Source organism: Entelurus aequoreus, linkage group LG09, assembly GCF_033978785.1.
Source record: "Entelurus aequoreus isolate RoL-2023_Sb linkage group LG09, RoL_Eaeq_v1.1, whole genome shotgun sequence".
Lineage (NCBI taxonomy): Eukaryota > Metazoa > Chordata > Actinopteri > Syngnathiformes > Syngnathidae > Entelurus > Entelurus aequoreus.
This window is the reverse complement of record NC_084739.1, coordinates 57,634,849-57,654,804: the sequence shown is the minus strand read 5'-3', so window position 1 is coordinate 57,654,804 and position 19,956 is coordinate 57,634,849. Positions and strand designations below refer to the sequence as shown.

Sequence of the window (19,956 nt, the reverse complement as noted above, 5' to 3'; positions counted from 1 at the left end):
CTGCTTCGTCTCCTTGTTGTGTGCGCAGTTGTGCACTCTCTAAAAGCCGTAGAAGATGTTATAACGTGATTGGGCCGGCACGCTGTTTATATCGTGGAAAAGCGGACGTGAAAACAGGCCGTCGTCTCTCAGGTCCGCATGGAGCTGGAGGGGATGTGCCTTTAAGCCACGCCCCCTCCAGCTCCGGCTGGAAATCGGGAGAAAATTGGGAGAATATTTGTCCCGGGAGGTTTTCGGGAGAGACGCTGAAATTCGGGAGTCTCCCGGAAAATTCGGGAGGGTTGGCAAGTAAGGTATCAGGTGTTTAGCCTTACAGTTGCTATGGGTCTGGATTACAATTGATTTTAAAACCTTGCTGTTTGCTTTTAAAGCTTTACATGGACTGGCACCTCATTATATCTCGGACCTCATCCAAATTTACACTCCTGCGCGCGCTCTGAGGTCCGAGAGCCAGCTGCAGCTCGTGGTGCCCAAGACGAGACTTAAAACCAGGGGAGACAGGGCCTTCTCTGTGGTCGGCCCTAAGCTCTGGAACACTCTGCCCCTCCATGTTCGAACTGCTCCCACAGTGGAGTGTTTTAAGTCTCGTCTTAAGACCTACTTTTATTCTTTGGCTTTTAACACTATGTGAGTTGTGTGGTCCTCTGTGTTTTTGAAATTTTGATTTCTTTTCATTGTCTTAATTGGTTTTACCCTTTAAAATCGTTTTTAATCATATTTATTTTTATATTGTTTTTTTTCATTGGTTTTATATTTATTTATTTTTTATTTTTTTATTCAGTCATTACAGTTATTGTTGTGCAGCACTTTGGAAACATTTGTGTTGTTTAAATGTGCTCTATAAATAAAGTGAATTGGATTGGATTGGATTCTTATGGGTGAACTGCAAGACACTTAGTTAAGACTGGCAGCACATTTGTGCTTGTTTGATTTTGATTTGTTCATTTCAGTCTCCGAGAATGATTGCTACGTCACGCTGACTCTTCCACCTGCAACAGTTTTCAAGACTAATACTGTGGTCAACAGCAGAAACCCCGAATGGAACCAAAGTTTCGATTTCAAGCTCTTTGGTAGTCTGAAGGTAAATCCTTAGAAGACAACAAAGAACACTTGGAATGTTCTTGGAGAGCAGCAGGCTCTTTTTGGGGGACGATTCGCCAACATATTCTTGACAATTTCCTTCAGTTTGTTCTTAGAAAAAAGTATTTAAAATACAGTTATAGTTATTACAATTATAAAACATAGTATTTATTCATTTCAAGTAGGATTTACCAATGCAATCGTCACGCTCCACATCGCGCTTAAAATATTGCAGCTTCACTACATTGCAGATTTTTTTTAATTAAGTGGTAAATTAAGTCTTATTTATGTCTAAAACGTCTTAGAGTACAGTATTTGTCTCATATTATGCTGTGGCGATCGATAAAGATATTCACCTCGCAGGGTTTCCGTGTCTGGATTAAGGGTGAACAATGACAAAAACACAGCGATTAATCTTGGTGCTAGCTTAATTGATTGATCGAAACTTTTATTAGTAGATTGCACAGTACAGTACATATTCCGTACAATTGACCACTAAATGGTAACACCCGAATAAGTTTTTCAACTTGTTTAAGTCGGGGTCCACGTTAATCAATTCATGGCTTCACCGCGACAATCATGTTAACCAACTTTTGACAACTTTTTGATGCACTTTGTCTTTAACTACTGTCTCATCAACAACATATCTCCACATTGGTGAGCCTTTGACGTGAGCAACGTCAAAAGACGAAACACGGGACGTAGCAGGACTCTATGGGATTCGGCGTACCACTTAATGCTAACAAGACTGCTATCTGCTATCAGCGGCTGACTTTGCAATGCTAAGTGGAGACGTCATTACTATTGCAGTCACCCGGCCACTACAGGGAATTACTTCATCACATTCTGGGTAATACCTCTGAGTTAGAACTGGGCTTTGAGGGATGAGACCACAGATGTAAATTGTTTTTTTTTAGCTGCATCGTTAACATTGAGTGGCTATCCTTGTTCCTGCTGTTGTCGTTCATCCCTCACGTCAAAGATTCATCAATGTAGAGATGTGTTATTGATGATCCAGCAGTCTAATGTAGAGATGTGTTATTGATGATCCAGCAGTCTAAACGTTTACTCTCCAATTAGCATGAAAATAATGTAAACATGGAAACAGAAGTTCCCCTTGTTGAATATCTACTGTGATCGCCACAACATAATGATAGGAAATAAGACAAATACGAGAAGTGTCCCACCCGATACAACTTTTTCAATTCCAATACAATACCGATATTGCAGCCTTGACTATTGACCAATACCGATATAGATCCAATATGATATCAGCACCAATAACACATACTTCACACTTATTTTGTAGTTAAAGGTTGTTGTGACCACGTAGGCCAGGGGTGGGCAATTAATTTTCACCGGGGGCCGCATAAGCAACCCGAGCACTGCTGGAGGGCCACACGACAATATTTCAATTAAATTTTGCTCAATATTATTTTTGATATACCATAAGATAAATAATAATGATGATAATAATTAATAATAATAATAATAATTTCATTTAACCTAACTTAACTTTATACAAAAGCAGATTGCTTTTTAAGGTCACTTTATCCTGCATTATCCAACATTTTTCCCCATCAGATTTGGACAACCATCTGTTGTTAAAAATAGTTTTTAATCATATTTATTCTATATTGTTTTTTATATTGGTTTTATATGTAATTGTTTTTTCTTTTTATTCAGTCATTGGTGGAGCTAAGGATAATATTTGAATATTGTTTGTAATATTGTTGTGCAGCAATTTGGAAACATTTTGTTGTTTAAATGTGCTATATAAATAAAGTGGATTGGATTGTCACACCTGCCAGCTTGTCCCAACACGCATTTACCTCTGTGAACAAGCGCAACAAAGTCCAATAAGCACTCCTTAATAAACTCTCCGTCAGAAAACGCCTTACTTTTTCTGGCGCTTTTGTGAGAAATGACGAAACTTGTCCTGACGGCTGCATCTCTGGGGGTGTGAAATATGGCACAAAGTCCTTGTTGGGTTTGCAGTTTTACCATCAACGCATCAGCCTCCCTTGCGCGCACTTAATCAGACACATCCCGGTATTTTCCCTCGTGTTTCTTCGTGTAGTGGCGATTAAAATGATATTTAAACACAGCAAGCTGTGTACCACACATTAAGCACACGGCTTTACCATTAATTTATGTAAAGAAATACTTGGCAGTCCATGTCTTGTTGAAAACACGCCATTCCTCATCAACTTTTCTTTTTTTAGCGTCTCATCACTTGTCTCTATGCACCTTCACTCACAGGTTCCCCCCGGACATACGGCATAAATAACACATTTCAAAATAAAAGCAGCACAGTTGTATTGCGCGCACGACATAGATGTTTTTTAAACTTTATTTTGTAATTTGTAATTGCGCCGTTCAATTCACTCACAATCGCACACGCGCATACGTCCACACGGAAGTAATACAAATAACGCTTTTCAAAACAAAAGCAGCACCGTTGTATTGCACACTCGACATAGATACTTTTTGAAATTTATTTTGTAATTTATGATTGGCCTCACGCGGGCCGGACAGGGATGCGCAAAGGGCCGGATGCGGCCCGCGGGCCGTACAATGCCCAGGTCTGACGTAGGCTCTGCATGCTGCTGTATAGAAGTGTTTGAGAGCAGTCTGGAATACACTGTTTACTATTTATTTACTTGTTATATTTTGTTTTCTGGCACTTCTGAGTATCATTTGCAAGTGTGCTTTAATTTCAGCTTGTCCTAGGTGTGTTGCTGTAATCAGGAAGTAGTCTTTGCCATTAGGGTGAATTTGTCAGTGTTGTCTTCTGTTGAGTCCTACAAAGTGTTGATACTGTAAGTTTTGTACTTATTACACACCAGCTGTTTGATCGTCCGGTTCATCTTAGCTGTAGTTTTCATTAACAAATTTGGAGGTGTTGAAACCGTCATGTCAAATCACGAACGCTAATTAGTAGCATGTACATGCCATATCCAATGCAATTAGCATTGGGCAAGCACATTTGTTTGAATTAATTTATATCGGGCCAATATTGGACCATACTGTACTGTAACACGTACAAGACATACAATAAATAAGAATTAATTTAAAACTTAATTTCGGCCAAAAATACGTCAAATTTGCTTCAAGTGGAACTGCACTTTTTCGGAATTTATGAGAGAAATTAACACAAATGTCTTTTTTAGAATTCTAAAGATGATAAAAAAAAATGCTTGGAAAATGTGGTTAATGGGAGTCACCCTTGTAGCCTTCAAAGCCCTCTAAAACAATTTAAAACCCTCCAACTTTTTATATACACACTGCAAGTCTATATATAATCTAGTAACTCTAATATGTACTGTATTTATCGTATTTTGGTCATTTTACGTATTACCGACACTCAGCTGTTTCCATAGCAGCGCACTTCCGACAACAGATGTGTGTTTCTACTTCTGGAAAGCAAACACGAGTGTGTTCTAATCATGGCAGACTTGGTAACAGACAACGAAGATAGCTATTTTTGGACAAATGAGGATTCACAACCTTATCTTTTTGAACCTGAACATACGGAGGAGGTACGACTGCCTCTCAAAGCTGAGCGAACAAAAAGATAAGCTGGAACTTTGGAGCAGACGAAAGCCGTGAGAGTGAGGTCGGCCTGCTTTGACGCTGCAAATGTGAAAATTGGACCCAAGCTATGCCTGTCAGGCTTGGTCAAAAGATAGAACTCAGATGCAGAGTAGGGATTAATTCGGCAGGCTTTTATTTTGAAAGCTTCCTTTTACCTCCAGAGTCAGGGCAATTCAATATAGGCTATAACTAACCTAGTCGGCGAAAAAAGTTCCAAAAAAGGGAACAACCGAAAATCACTCCAAAAGGAGGAAAACACAAAAACAATAATGGACTATACTTGGCGCCGTATAATCTATGAAATTTATTATAAACAAAAAACGCTCCAACAGGAGGAAGAAACAATGGCTATGAAACTTCTATACTTTCTTTAATCTAATAAAGGTTAACAAAAAATGTCACTCAAAAAATAGAGGAAAAGGACAATCTGTAAGAAAAACTGAAAACTGTATATATTGGTATCAGTTGATATCGGAATCGGTAATTAAGAGTTGGATATCGGCAAAAAAGCCATTATCGGACATCTCTAGTAATTAATCTTCCAATAGATGATATACAAATACATAGAAATACTCTGCTGTTAATTCTGCTGTGTGTCTTCCCAGTGTACTCTGCAGATAAGGCTTTGTGATGAGGACATCAGATTTGATGAAGTGATTCAAACCATTAAGTTTGATATCAGCACTTTGGCAGTGGGGAAGAAGGACATCAAGGAATTTCCCATCCATCCCCAGGTAACCTATCAGCAAAGTTCTGTTCATGTTGCTAGAAAGAGAAAAATAACATTGTAGCACTGTTTGCAACATTTACACAGATGCCCAGATGGTGCCTGTTTTCCAATGTATTTTACACAGAATGTTCTCATTCATCCAGGTCATTGGGATCTCAGGGCATTCTATCGATCGCAACTGGACTGTTTAGTTTGTCTTAGAAGACGTTTCGCCTCTCATTCGAGTATGCTTCATCAGTTCATGCTCGTAGATGTAGATTGGTCAGATCTATTCTTAGACTTAGATTGGTCAGATCTAGTCGAGCGGCTGGTGCCAAAACTCCAAATATTCATATTCCAATAACCAGGACGGTGTGCCTCGGCAAAGATGGTTTCGCCCTATCGTAGTGAGAAAAACAACTGTTTTGATGCAAACGAGCAATCTTACTGTCAAAGCCATCGACAGTCGTTGAAGTGTAATTTCCCCTCGTTAGCATTGAGGTATTGTGTGGCAGAACGATCGCTGTGGATCGACTACTACCAGTCCAAAATAGTTGGAATCTCCACGTTACCAGTCCAAGATAGTCGGAATCCCCCACATTAGCATTCCATTCAGTTGTAGACAAATGGCACAAATGGCATTCTGGTCACCTTTTGTGACCAGAATGTATGTGCAGTTAGATTTTTTTCTTTGTTACCACCCTTTTTTTGTGTTCCAAACATTGCCACTCCCTGAACCGGAAGTAATCGTCGCAGGTATATAACATTTCTATGTATGTATATATATATATATATATATATATATATATATATATATATATATATATATATATATATATATATATATATATATATATATATATACATTTTTTTGCCCACTGCTCTTGACAAAATTGGTGCAGTTCAGCTAAATTTGTTGGTTTTCTGACATGGACTTGTTTCTTCAGCATTGTCCACACGTTTAAGTCAGGACTTTTGGAAGGCCATTCTAAAACCTTAATTCTAGCCTGATTTAGCCATTCCTTTACCACTCTTGACATGTGTTTGGGGTCATTGTCCTGTTGGAACACCCAACAGCGCCCAAGACCCAACCTCCGGTTTGATGATTTTAGGTTGTCCTGAAGAATTTGGAGGTAATCCTCCTTTTTCATTGTCCCATTTAAAGCACCAGTTCCACTGGTAGCAAAACGGGCCAAGAGCATAATACAACCACCACCATGCTTGACGGTAGGAATTGGTGTTCCTGGGATTAAAGGCCTCACCTTTTCTCCTCTAAACATGTTGCTGGGTATTGTGGCGAAACATCAAAATTTTTGTTTCATCTGACCACAGAACTTTCCTCCAGAAGGTCTTATTTTTGTCCATGTGATGTCAGATGAAACAAAAATGTATTTGCTATGCTCGGCGGTAGCAAAAAAAAAATGTAACTGCACATACAAACAGTGAACACTGAACACACAAAGTAGTACTGTCAGGATTGCTCCTGACAAGTTGTGCATGTGTTTGTGTTCTTTGTTGTTCCTGTACAGCGCTCTTATTTCTAGTTACTACTTCCTGTTTTGTGTGTTGTCCTGCAGTCACCTCATGCGCTGTTTCCCTCGCTTGCTCTTGATTGGCAATCAGCAAACTCACTTGTCTCTGATCACAATTCAAGAGGTTTTAATTTCCAGCTTCACCTTCCTCTGGCTGCTGGTTCTTTCTAATGGTCGGTTTGCTTTCAAGAATGGATTATTTTGCTTTATTAGCATTTCTCTGCTTTTTGCGTACTTCAACGTTGCACTAGTTGGTGTCATTAAATATACTTTTACCTGCAAACTGTCTGCTGTGCTCTGCATCTTGGGGCCACGTCGCAATATTAAACCATGGACTTATTTGGCTGGTACTAATTTGATACTTTACGGTGTTGATATAAATATATTGCTACATAGATAAGAAACAGTAGATAATCACTATGACATATGACATTGACATTTTTTTTTCATCATGATTAAGGGTAAACTTTGGATTGCCTTTGAGCTTCAGCAAAGGTAACCTTTCTGTTTGTCTTTTTTTATATATTGAATCTACAATTTTATTTAAAGATACATGGCCTTTACAAATTTGTGTCCCATTCTATTTTCTTTAGTATCAGAGAAGCTGCCAGTCCCCTCCAAGCGGCAAATCCAGTGGTAAGCTACGTATTAATGACTATTTTGCTTCATGACAATTGCTTGAAGATCAGTCCATGGTGGAGAAAATGTGATATTTGTTCAGGTATAATTTATGTTTTTTTTTTCTTCATTCAACAGAAGGAAGTGATTTCTTACTGGAAATTAAATGTTACCGTGGTAGCAGCCAAGATACACACTTCCAATGATTACTGCAAGTAGAGCAAAACTTTTATCCCTTACAGTTTATATTTTGACAAATAAGAATCCAGCGTCATTTTTTCACGATGTGGACTATGGCGGGTTTGTTTTTCCGAGATGCAATAAAAGTTGGAGCGGACATGGCGTGAAGTTGAAGACATATTTAATTTTAACACTTAAAAGGAACAATAAACAAAAGGCGCTCACAGCGGAGGTAGAAAACTTGGCTATGAAAAACAAAACTACCACTTTGGCGTAAACTAGTGATGGGTCCGGCAACATCGATGCATCGGCGCATGCGTCGAGCTCATAGAGCGATACCCTGTGTCGGTGCGCGTATCGCTTTTAGAAAGTCACGTGACCGAACACGAGCTGTTTTGGTCACGTGACCGCTCATGAACTGTTCTGGTCACGTGACCGCTCATGAACTGTATCGCACAGTGCACTGCGCGCCAAACTGTGTTTATTAGGAAGCGGCGCAATGCGTGTTGTTGACGAACACCGTTAGGGCCGCTTGTTGTCACTGTCACTCAAAGTTGCATTTCAAAATTACACAGAATAAATGTGTTTATTTTGTTTAGAATTCAGATGGGTTTGATTTGGTGCGCGGCATATATTGGCTGTGCGGCGCACGGTGTGCGCGGAGGACGCTTGAGCACTGCGCAATTGCGCAGGCGCGCACCTTAGAGGGAACGTTGCTCACAGGGCACAGAGGAGGCGTCAGTGCGATACAGTTCGCGTATCGGTCACGTGACCAAAGCAGCTCATGATCGGTCACGTGACTTTCTAAAAGCGGTACGCGCACCGACACAGGGTTTCGCTCTATGAGCTCGACGCATGCGCCGATGCATCTGTGTTGCAGGACTCATCACTACTGTTACTAGAGAAGGTACAGGAATGACGGCGTGGCGAAGTTGGTAGAGTGGCCGTGCCAGCAATCGGAGGGTTGCTGGTTACTGGGGTTCAATCCCCACCTTCTACCATCCTAGTAACGATACATGTTCACATTATTTGACTGTATCTAAAAAAGATAAAAATATATTTTTATTTAAATGAAGATATGAAATAATCCTAAATGAAATACAATGACTTGGTTTGTATTATTGTATATACTAGGTCATAAAATCAGTGTCAGTTGAGTCGGTCCATAGGTTGCCTGTAGGGATTTTTAATGTCCAGCAGATGTCAGTATTTAGTGACACAGTATCGACACAGTATCAATACAGTTTTGCAATGTGTCGAAACGCTTCATGAGGCCTCATCAACCCATCACTAGCGTAAACTATGGACAGAAAACAAAACTTGCTAACTATGGCCTTAATAAACAATAACTTACTTGCGGACGAAAGGAGCAGCATGAACAATGGACATGAAACAGAGTGTCAGGAGTGTGATGTCGCCAGGCAGACTAACAGAAAACAATGGACTTAAATAATACAGACATGATTGACAACAGGTGCGTGACTCAAAACGTGAAACAGGTGCGTGACATGACAGGTGAAAACTAATGGGTTGCTATGGAAACAAAACAAGGGATTGAACAACCAGGAACTAAGAAAGTGTCCAAAAAACAAATAGCACATGGCCAAACAAAAACATGATCAACACAGACATGACACATTTAAAGCAAAATTATGGGTAAAATAGTGCAGACCAAGTGTTTTTTCACCAAAATATTACTAAATGATGTGACATGTTTCTTTACACTTTCTAGTGTAGTACACATGTACTTTGAACTGATCGATGTAAAATCATTGAAATATTAACATTTATTGAGTGTGTTATCTTGGGGTGTCCCGATCCGATACTGATATCAGATATCGGTCCGATATCATAAAAAAACAAACAAGTGTTATTATTAATTGACATACTCGCATGTGAAATGTGTGATGTAATTTCCGATACAAGCAGTGCTGCAGCGTGTTTACTTGTAAATGGTAAATGGGTCGTACTTGTATAGCGCTTTTCTACCTTTTTAAGGAACTCAAAGGGCTTTGACACTATTTTCCACATTCACCCATTCACACACACACATTCACACACTGATTGTGCAAAGCTGGAAAGCCAGTTAACATCTTAATGTCCTCCAATAAACACACAAGGTTGGTCTTTTCTTGTATTTTAGTCAAGTCATTTAAACATGGCTAAACTATAGGCTACAAGAAGTTAGCAGGAGCAATTGTTAAAATATTTAGTTGATATAGTTACACTGCTTTCCTGTTTTTCTGTGATTAAACATTTGCGGACCCAAATCGTTCATTGATCCTAAATATTTAAAATTAAAAAGTATCAGTATCAGTTTTAGTAAGACCGATACTGCCCCTGTAACTACCCAGCAGGCACAAGGCATTGATACAACGTTGATTATACATACATGTCCTTTAAAACTGACTTTGAAACAACGTTGCAAAATAGTTGTATTTGTAAATTGAGACAACAGTGATGTCCAACGTTGGATCCACGTTGTCGGTTGGGAACTGACCAAATTTCATTGGTCAAATCAACGTCAGAACCCGGTACCACTACACTAAAAACAGTTAAATACACAAAATGTCATCGATGAGTCAAAAAAGAAAAAAAAATCAATAGATTCATTGATTCAAGAAATAATCGTTTGGTGCAGCTCTACTATTGTATTTTATCCCACTGTATACCAATTGGCTCACACAAATAACAAAAGGCGAAAGAAAGGTTGAAAACAATTTGGGTTAACATGAGATGTCCCTAATTTATTTTTCGAGGAGTTTGCAACCCTTTGTGTGACCATGGATTCTTATTGGTTATTAAAATTATTAGTTATTAAAATCGTTATTATTTTTCCTTGCTGTCTTCTAGTGTCTGACTCAGACTGCTACGTCTCTCTTTCTCTTCCTACGGCGGCAGCGAGCGAATACAAGACGACAACCATTAACAACAATTTGAACCCAAAGTGGAATGAAACGTTCAGCTTCAGGGTCCCCTCCCATCTGAAAGTAAGACACTTAATGAAATGTTCCTGTTCTTTTTCTGTTGTTACATCGATATGTATTTGTTGTAAAACTACAAACTGTACAAAATCAGCAAGTCTTCTGTTTTTCCAGAGTATTTTGGAGATCAAGCTGCACGACCAGGACTCATTTTTATCCAATGACCTGATTTCGACTGTTCTCTTTGACCTCAGCAATCTCCAAGCAGGGAAGAAGGAAGCCATGAGTTTCACTTTGAATCCTGAGGTAGGAACAGGATGAGTGAAAAGTTGGTGAGCATTAGTCAGTACGTGTCCATGCACAAAGTTAGTCCAAATTCTCAAATAGTTTGGCTCTAAATAAGTCTCCTACAACCAATGGAAACACCTTAATCTGGTCGTCTTCGGTTTTTGAAAAATCGGACTAACACACCTGGATTATGCGATTGGAAACAGATCTCTTGAGAGGGTGTGTGTGGCCGCAGATGACCCTTCGTATCGCGCATGCGTCAGTCCCAATGCGCGGGATACAACCGGGAAGCAGATACAATTCAATAAAAACATAACAACAATTGTAATGAAGAGGAGAGACTGTTTATTTGCTTCACAAATTAAAAGAACAGAACATTTTGAAGTACATTGATGGTAGAAGAAAATAAACTGGGATTTATCCAAGAAGGTAGCTAAGGAAATGTAAAATGCTGGCTAAATTCGGACTCCCGAATAAAATACGAGTGAGATGAAAGTTAATGAAGCAGGTATATTAAAGGAAAATAATAAAGCGTATAAAAACATCTTCACCCTGCTTTTGTACACTCCCAACTGATTAACAATAACTCTGTATTCTGCACAACTGGCAAGATAGTCCAGAACGTTGCAAACCTCATCTGGAACAGTATGAGTCGGGGCACAAACGGTCTTTTCCTTCGGACTTCTTCCATCAATCCAAAGAGCCTTATGAATGAACTCCAAGGCATTCAAAAGTTTTGCTTCCATGATTCCTTGTCCGAAAATTCCTTTAAAAAAAACTCTTCCGCAGGTCTGTCTTTGCTTCGGACCTGCATTCGCCCCGATACATTCTTGGTAGTATCGCCATTTTCGTAGTGCAATCCAAGATAATTTATTGATGCTGTCTGCTATTTAACTTCAGCATAGCCATTAGAGACATAATATTTGTTATATGTGCACCAATATTACAGCCGACATCACTTCAAACAAGTTTTAAGGATCTGCAGATGGCTAGTGTGACATCATAGGTCAACCGGAAAAGGAATAATTTAAACTGCGGTAAAATGAAATACGCACCTCCTAGTGTACGAGAGAGGCACACAGCATATGACCAATAGTATAGTAATATTTTAAATCTAAACAAAAAAATCAATAAAAATGTTTTAGATTTCAATCCCAAAAAAATATCAATCAGTAATTTGTCTTGTATTTTTTGTATCCCACTGGTAAAATAAAGTGACAAAATTTTTTCGGACAAACAAGGAATTGACCATCTTGCTTTGGTGCATGAAGAGAACAGGGAATAAAAACACTAATCTAAAAACATACAGTAATTTAAAACAGGGGTGTCCCAATCAGATATAGGTATCAGATATTTGTCCGATATCAGCAAAAAAACAAGTATCGGATGGTATGCGCTTGCTTATAAAATGTGTGATATAATCTCCAAGACAATAAATCCTGCCGCGTGTTTAGATGGACAGCCAGTAAACATTTAAATGTCCTCCAACAAGCACACAAGAATTAATTATTGTGGCAAATAGATGATGCCAAAAACAAATTACCACTCCACTTCAATTTAAACACAGCATAAATCCAATCCAGACAATTAATAATAAACAAGTCAATATTTTTCATTGTTCTCTTTTTGGCTAATTTCACTTGAGCAAGCATTTTCTAACAATCCACACACAAAAAAAATAAAAGAATATAATTTTCAATATTAGTCTCCAATATTAGTATCGTATCGGAAGTTGTATTCGTAACCCCTTCTTAACAGACTGATAATAATAACAATGGAATGTAAATACATAAACAAATTAAATACTTTCTGCATGCTATTTTCCATATGTTTCTGTTTTATAGACGAAAGACCGCATTTTAATGCAGTTTGAAAAAATCCACAGGTACAGTAACATACTCATTTCATTGCAGTTTATTTTAAATATTGACAGTTGCTCTCAATTTTGAGGAATAGATTAACGCAGAATGTTTTTCTTTTATTTCTAGTGAGGATCCTCCTTGTGACTATGTCAGCAATGGCGTCCTTCTGGTAAGCGACAATAATTTCTGCAAGTTATCAAATACTCTGAGTGCATCGCACTGTACTTGTTAGTGCAGCCTCACAGGACACAACTCTTACAGCACATTGCTTAAAAGAATGTAAAATGATATTGGATCCCATTGGGGGCACTATAGAAGGTTTATTTCATAAAATAGTCCATAAGTATCAAGTTCCTCTGGGCCGAAAATCTTGAGTTTGACAGCCTCCTCCCCACCTACTATACTTGCGATTGGTCAGGGTTCGAGGGTCAGCTCTATATAATGTCATTATCAGTCTGAAACTTTACAGATGTAGCATAGTATCTAATTTTGTAACGCATGCTATATATACCAATAATATGTCTATTAAATGTACATACAATTACACGTCCGTCCATCCATCCATCTTCCTCCGCTTATTCTGGGTTGAGTCGCGGGGGCAGCAGCCTAAGCAGAGAAGCCCAGACTTGCCACTCCCCGCCCACTTTGCCCAGCTCCTCCGCGTTTATGGGGCATCCTAACTAGATGTCAATGTTACCTTATCTGGCTCCTCTCAATGGAGATGAGCAGTGACTTTACTTCGAGCTCCTCCTGAATGACTGAGCTTCTCTCCCTATCTCTGAAGGGAGAACCCCGCGATGCTCATGACCACAGGTGAGAATATGAACGCAGAACGACCGGTAAATTGAGAGTTGAGTCCCATGAGTGGTAAGCCCAATGAATGCGGACCGAGCTTTGACACTGTGTATCCCTTTATCAATCAATCAATCAATCAATGTTTATTTATATAGCCCTAAATCACAAGTGTCTCAAAGGGCTGTACAAGCCACAACGACATCCTCGGTGTCGAGTGGGTCTGACATAATATTGTGAAAGTCCAACACATCAGCGAAAGTCCAGTCCATGGTGGGGCCAGCGGGAACCATCCCGAGCGGAGACGGGTCAGCAGCGTAGAGATGTCCCCATCTGATGGACAGGCTAGCGGTCCACCCCGGAGCAGAGTAGAAAAGAAAAGAAAAGAAACGGCAGATCAACTGGTCTAAAAAGGGAGTCTATTTAAAGGCTAGAGTATACAAATGAGTTTTAAGATGAGACTTAAATGCTTCTACTGAGGTAGCATCTCTAACTTTTACCGGGAGGGCATTCCATAGTATTGGAGCCCGAATAGAAAACGCTCTATAGCCCGCAGACTTTTTTTGGGCTCTGGGAATCACTAATAAGCCGGAGTTCTTTGAACGCAGATTTCTTGCCGGGACATATGGTACAATACAATCGTCAAGATAGGCAGGAGCTTGACCGTGTAGTATTTTATACGTAAGTAGTAAAACCTTAAAGTCGCATCTTAGGTGCACAGGAAGCCAGTGCAAGTGAGCCAGTATAGGCGTAATATGATCAAACTTTCTTGTTTTTGTCAAAAGTCTAGCAGCCGCATTTTGTACCAACTGTAATCTTTTAATGCTAGACATAGGGAGGCCCGAAAATAAAACGTTACAGTAATCGAGACGAGACGTAACGAACGCATGGATAATGATCTCAGCATCGCTTGTGGACAAAATGGAACGAATTTTAGCGATATTACGGAGATGAAAGAAGGCCGTTTTAGTAACACTCTTAATGTGTGACTCAAACGAGAGAGTTGGGTCGAAGATAATACCCAGATTCTTTACCGAGTCGCCTCGTTTAATTGTTTGGTTGTCAAATGTTAAGGTGGTATTATTAAATAGATGTTGGTGTTGAGCAGGACCGATAATCAGCATTTCCGTTTTCTTAGCGTTGAGTTGCAAAAAGTTAGCGGACATCCATTGTTTAATTTCATTAAGACATGCCTCCAGCTGACTACAATCCGGCGTGTTGGTCAGTTTTAGGGGCATGTAGAGTTGGGTGTCATCAGCATAACAGTGAAAGCTAACACCGTATTTGCGCATGATGTCACCTAGCGGCAGCATGTAAATACTAAAGAGTGCAGGGCCAAGAACTGAACCCTGGGGAACTCCGCACGTTACCTTAACATAGTCCGAGGTCACATTGTTATGGGAGACGCACTGCATCCTGTCAGTAAGATAAGAGTTAAACCAAGACAAGGCTAAGTCTGACATCCCAATACGCGTTTTGATACGCTCTAATAAAATATTATGATCAACAGTATCGAAAGCGGCGCTAAGATCAAGAAGCAGCAACATAGATGACGCATCAGAATCCATCGTTAGCAATAGATCATTAGTCATTTTTGCGAGGGCTGTCTCCGTAGAGTGATTTGCCCTGAAACCGGATTGAAAAGGTTCACAGAGATTGTTAGTCACTAAGTGTTCATTTAGCTGCTGTGCGACAATTTTTTCGAGAATTTTCGAGATAAACGGTAGGTGGGACACCGGCCGGTAGTTCACCATGAGGTCAGGATTGAGGTTAGGTCTTTTGAGTAGAGGATGAATAACCGCTTTTTTGAATGCTAGAGGAACAGTACCAGAGGAAAGTGATAGGTTTATAATATTTAACACTGATGGACCTAATAAAACAAAAAGCTCCTTGATAAGTTTCCCAGGAATTGGGTCAAGTAAACATGTTGTTTGTTTTGTCCCATTTACACATTTTAACAATTCCTCCAATGTTATTTCATCAAAGAGAGAGAAACTATTTTGGAGGGCAACGTCCGTCGTATATACCGTCGTATTTGTGTTAATAGAACCCAGTTGTAGCTGAGATGCATTGTCTTTAATCTCTTTTCTAATGACTTCAATTTTCTTATTAAAGAATATTCATAAAGTCATCTGCTGAGTGGGTGGAGCTACTGGGAGGAGTCCCTTGTTGGGTTAGCGATGCTACTGTACTAAACAAAAATTTAGGATCATTTTTGTTGAGGTGGATGAGATTTGAGTAATATTTAGCTTTAGCTGAGGTAAGCATGCGTTTATAAGTTATTAAACTATCACTCCATGCTTGATGGAAAACCTCAAGTTTAGTCGCACGCCATTTGCGTTCCAGCTTTCTACATGATAATTTCTGGGCTTTAGTTTCTTCTGTAAACCATGGGGTACGCCTTTTAGGGGCCCTTTTTAGCTTTAGCGGTGCTACAATATCAATGGTGTCGCGCAGGGCGTCGTTAAAGCTGTTAGTGAGGTTATCAATAGAGCCCACATAATTTGGGAATGGTGCCATTACCGAAGGCAGTAGGTCAGTAAGAGTCGTCGTTGTGGCAGCATTAATGTTGCGGCTGCTATAGTAGTTATTATTATTATTATTAGTTTGTTGACAATGAGTCAGAACTTCGAATTTTATAAGGTAATGATCGGACATTACTTTAGTGTACGGGAGTATCGTAACTTTAGAGGTGGTGACACCCCTGACAAGCACTAGATCTATCGTATTACCGTTGCGATGCGTGGGTTCATTTATTATTTGTGTAAGACCACAGCTATCAATTATAGTCTGGAGCGCCACGCATGGAGGGTCCGATGGGGTATTCATATGGATGTTAAAGTCTCCCATTATGATTATATTGTCGGCGTGCGTCACTAGATCAGCAACGAACTCTGAAAATTCATTGATAAAGTCCGAATAGGGCCCAGGGGGCCGGTAGATGACAGCCAGGTGCAGAGGCAGCGGTGTGACAAACCTCACAGTAAGCACCTCAAACGAGTTATATTTATTATTTAGGTCCGAGGTAAGGCTAAAGTTTTTGTTGTATATTAGTGCAACACCCCCACCCCTTTTAATGGGGCGGGCAATATGCGTTCCCGCATAGCCAGGAGGAGACGCCTCACACAGCGCAAAAAATTCGTCTGGTTTGAGCCAGGTCTCAGCTAGACCAACGACATCAAGATTGTTGTCTCTGATGACTTCATTAACTAATAACGTTTTGGAAGACAATGACCTTATGTTTAAAAAGCCCATATTATAGGTAGTGGGCTGTTTTGAGGAGTTTTTGTTGAAAGTATCCGTAGTAGCAATATTAATAATGTTACGTTTATTATGCATAGTGCACTTTAAATAATTTCGACCATATCTAGGAATTGATATGACAGGAATTTTTAGATTGTTTGCCACCTCAGTAAAATGCATGTCCACCTCTGACGCAGAAAAAACATTATGTGAGTTGTATATTATTCTAGAAGAATTGCTATGTGTGCAGGGATTATCCAGCCTGGCGCTGGCTAGTTCTAGCTTAACAGACTCCTTATTAGCGCTTCTTTGTGGATTAGCATTTAGCTTTTTCGTTAGCCCCGCTAACAACAAAGCATTTAGCTTTGTTGTTAGCCCCGCCCGACACCCACGCTTCTGCTTCCGAGCGCATCGCTTACGTCTCTTTCGCTGACGGTCTCCGCTGGTAGTGGACGCCGCTGCTTCAAAGGCCACTGCTGGATGTAGCTCGCGAAGAATTCCCAAGCTAGCGAGTAGGTCCATCGTACACGCATCTATCAGCCCAGAATGGCCCGATCTCTCCACATCCAGAATCGTAAGTCGGTCGTAAGTGATCACGGAGTGAACACGCTGTGAGCCAGCCATGAAATTGACTGAATTGAGGGGTATTTTTGCCAAATCGGTCTACACTTCCAGGAGTGCTCGCACGAAGCCGCTGCTCTGAAGCGCAGCCATCTTGGAGGATGCCTGTGCGTAACTTTGTTTAACGTGGGGAGACTGGTGCACAGACAGTCACCACACGATCCTTGACAGAATCGGGTCAGGGTCCAGTGGCATGGAGTCCAAGACGACTGGTGACCCTTTTCTGCTGCAGCCTTCTTCCGTTGAGGTCTTCATCGTATCCTTGGCTAGGAGGCAGTCAGGTACTAGGCCTTTGCCACCTGGGGTAACAGTAGTAAAAGGTTTAACCTCCTAGTGCCCCAAGACCCCATAGAGGAGCCTCCACTGCCGGATGCACTTTAGTGTCATGCCCAGGACATAACTGCTTGTATAGGGGGCGGACCGCCATAATGGAATACAACTTTATTGTCATTGCACTTAAAAAGTACAACATTTTCAGTACAAACCCATCCAGGATCAGACATACAGTTACAGGGTAGACAGAACATAATTACATGTACGTATATTAAATGTACATACAATTACTTGGTCTGTCTGGAGCCTCCATTTTCACTGCCATCCAAGTGGCAGCGCACCCGACCCCACTGGTTCCGACCGCGGGTCGTGGGCCCACGTGGCGGAGAAAATGGTGTGTCCATGTAACTTCTGTGGGCTGTGCGAACCCTGCCTCCGGGCCCCGAGTTTCTCCCGGGCCGGGTAACGGATCTCCTTCGTGTGCGTTCCATGGGGTGGTATCGTAACCCTTTGGGGGTGGGGGGGTACATTCCGGTGCTACACCTTGCCCAAGGGTGATCCGGAACTATGTAATGCAGGGGCGTTCAACTCCCTGAGGCTTTATACAAGCCCACATACTACTGCACGTCCCACTGGGAGGAGACTCCAGGGCAGGCCAAGGACCAGATGGGGGGATTACATCTCCTCTCTGGCCTGGAAACGCTTCGGGTCACCCTAGGAGGAAGTTGCTAATGTTGCTCTGGAGAGGGAACTCTGGGGGACTCTGCTGGAGCTGTTGTCCCCGCGACCCGATTCTGGACAAGCGGTTGAAGATGGATGGATGGATAGACAATTACATGTATCTATAGTATATGTACTAATTATATGTTTATATATTAAATTATGTAATCTGTATTTTTTTTAGGCTGCCCCATTCTCTGTTTTGGACATCAAGGTTGACAAGCTCCTAAACAATTATGGTATTGTATATCATCTGAAAGTACAATGCGTAATTTTGGTCAAACTTTTTAAAGGTTACATAACATGTTTGTCAGGGCCGATATAATGTTCAAAGTAAAATATGGATAGGCCAACTCTCGGTGTACAGTGGTTTTTGGGGCCCAAACGCTGCTTGATTTACTTCCGCTGTGCGGCTGCCCCCCTGGGGATGGGTGCTCTGCTTCTCCCTGATTCTTTAGACGTGGCGCCGCCGTTCCGGATTTGCCATGCTTGGCCCGGTTGGGGATTGGTGGGATGCTTGCGTATTCACCTGTTGATTTAAGTACTTTTGGTCTTACTGTACACACCTCTAAGGCTGGAATAAATCTACTGGCCCTGAAATGTAAAACATTATATTGCACTTGAAGTTTGGATGCAGTGTACACCACATGTAATAAAATGACAAATGAAAAATCCAGAAAAAAAACTAATCTATTCCGATCACTTCAACTGAGACGCCTGAAAACATCCATTGAGATGAAGGTAAGAGGACCTAATGGCACTCTGTATTAACTATCAACAAATCAAAATACACATTGTTGTCTGAGTGGGACCACAATGAAAGGGGACCGCGCGTGTATCTGCCGTGTTTGAACATCCTGACCTCGATGTTTGATACTCGTACATACAGTTACATCCAGACCGTTGTTATTGAACAATGTGATTATTTAAAGGTGCCATATGTAATAATTTCATGTCAAGTCATCATTAAATGGCCCTTATATGTCAAAAGGCATTGATGAATCATGTTATTTTCAAATACCTTTAAAACTGATAACAGTAGTTCAGCCGGGATATGCTCATTTCAAAATTAGATTTACAGCCCCGAAATCTTGGTATTGTTTTCATTTCGATGCCCCGCCCTCCACCATTTGACCAATTAAAAAGTCAGTGAGTGTGTCACATCCAGGTTGCCAGTTACGCACCGCCCTCTGCGTCAAGCTACTGCCACTGGTAAAGTTACTAAACATGTCAGACCTTAGTAAATCTAAAAGGCGTCGTTACGATTCTCAACTTATTCATGACAAAGCCAGGAACAAAATAAGGATTTGTATTGGGGATGCCTTTGAAAGATGGAGACGATTGAAGGCGGAGAAGATTTATCATTTGATGCCAAACTTGCTAATTTCCTCCTTGATAGGTAAGTCAGGCATTCACGTTTTCTTATTACTTGTAATAAATGGAGATGGACATTTCGTATGTAAACTCTATTGTCCAATACAGTCCATGATCTTGTCTAACAAAGCTAGTATGTGTCA

General features: G+C 40.5%; 1 protein-coding gene across 1 annotated transcript in view; it reads left to right on the top strand.

Annotated features, from left to right (window-relative positions):
- Nucleotides 1-874: 874 nt before the first annotated feature.
- The window catches only part of LOC133657002 (cytosolic phospholipase A2 beta-like), a 121,272-nt gene continuing 102,190 nt past the window's right edge, over nucleotides 875-19,956 (top strand). The window contains exons 1-11 of the mRNA XM_062057887.1: nucleotides 875-878; nucleotides 951-1,081; nucleotides 5,283-5,411; nucleotides 7,379-7,413; nucleotides 7,512-7,554; nucleotides 7,675-7,747; nucleotides 10,570-10,706; nucleotides 10,815-10,946; nucleotides 12,773-12,813; nucleotides 12,917-12,959; nucleotides 18,624-18,678. Of these exons, the coding sequence (XP_061913871.1) occupies nucleotides 875-878; nucleotides 951-1,081; nucleotides 5,283-5,411; nucleotides 7,379-7,413; nucleotides 7,512-7,554; nucleotides 7,675-7,747; nucleotides 10,570-10,706; nucleotides 10,815-10,946; nucleotides 12,773-12,813; nucleotides 12,917-12,959; nucleotides 18,624-18,678 (823 nt within the window). The remainder of the gene's footprint in view (nucleotides 879-950; nucleotides 1,082-5,282; nucleotides 5,412-7,378; nucleotides 7,414-7,511; nucleotides 7,555-7,674; nucleotides 7,748-10,569; nucleotides 10,707-10,814; nucleotides 10,947-12,772; nucleotides 12,814-12,916; nucleotides 12,960-18,623; nucleotides 18,679-19,956) is intronic.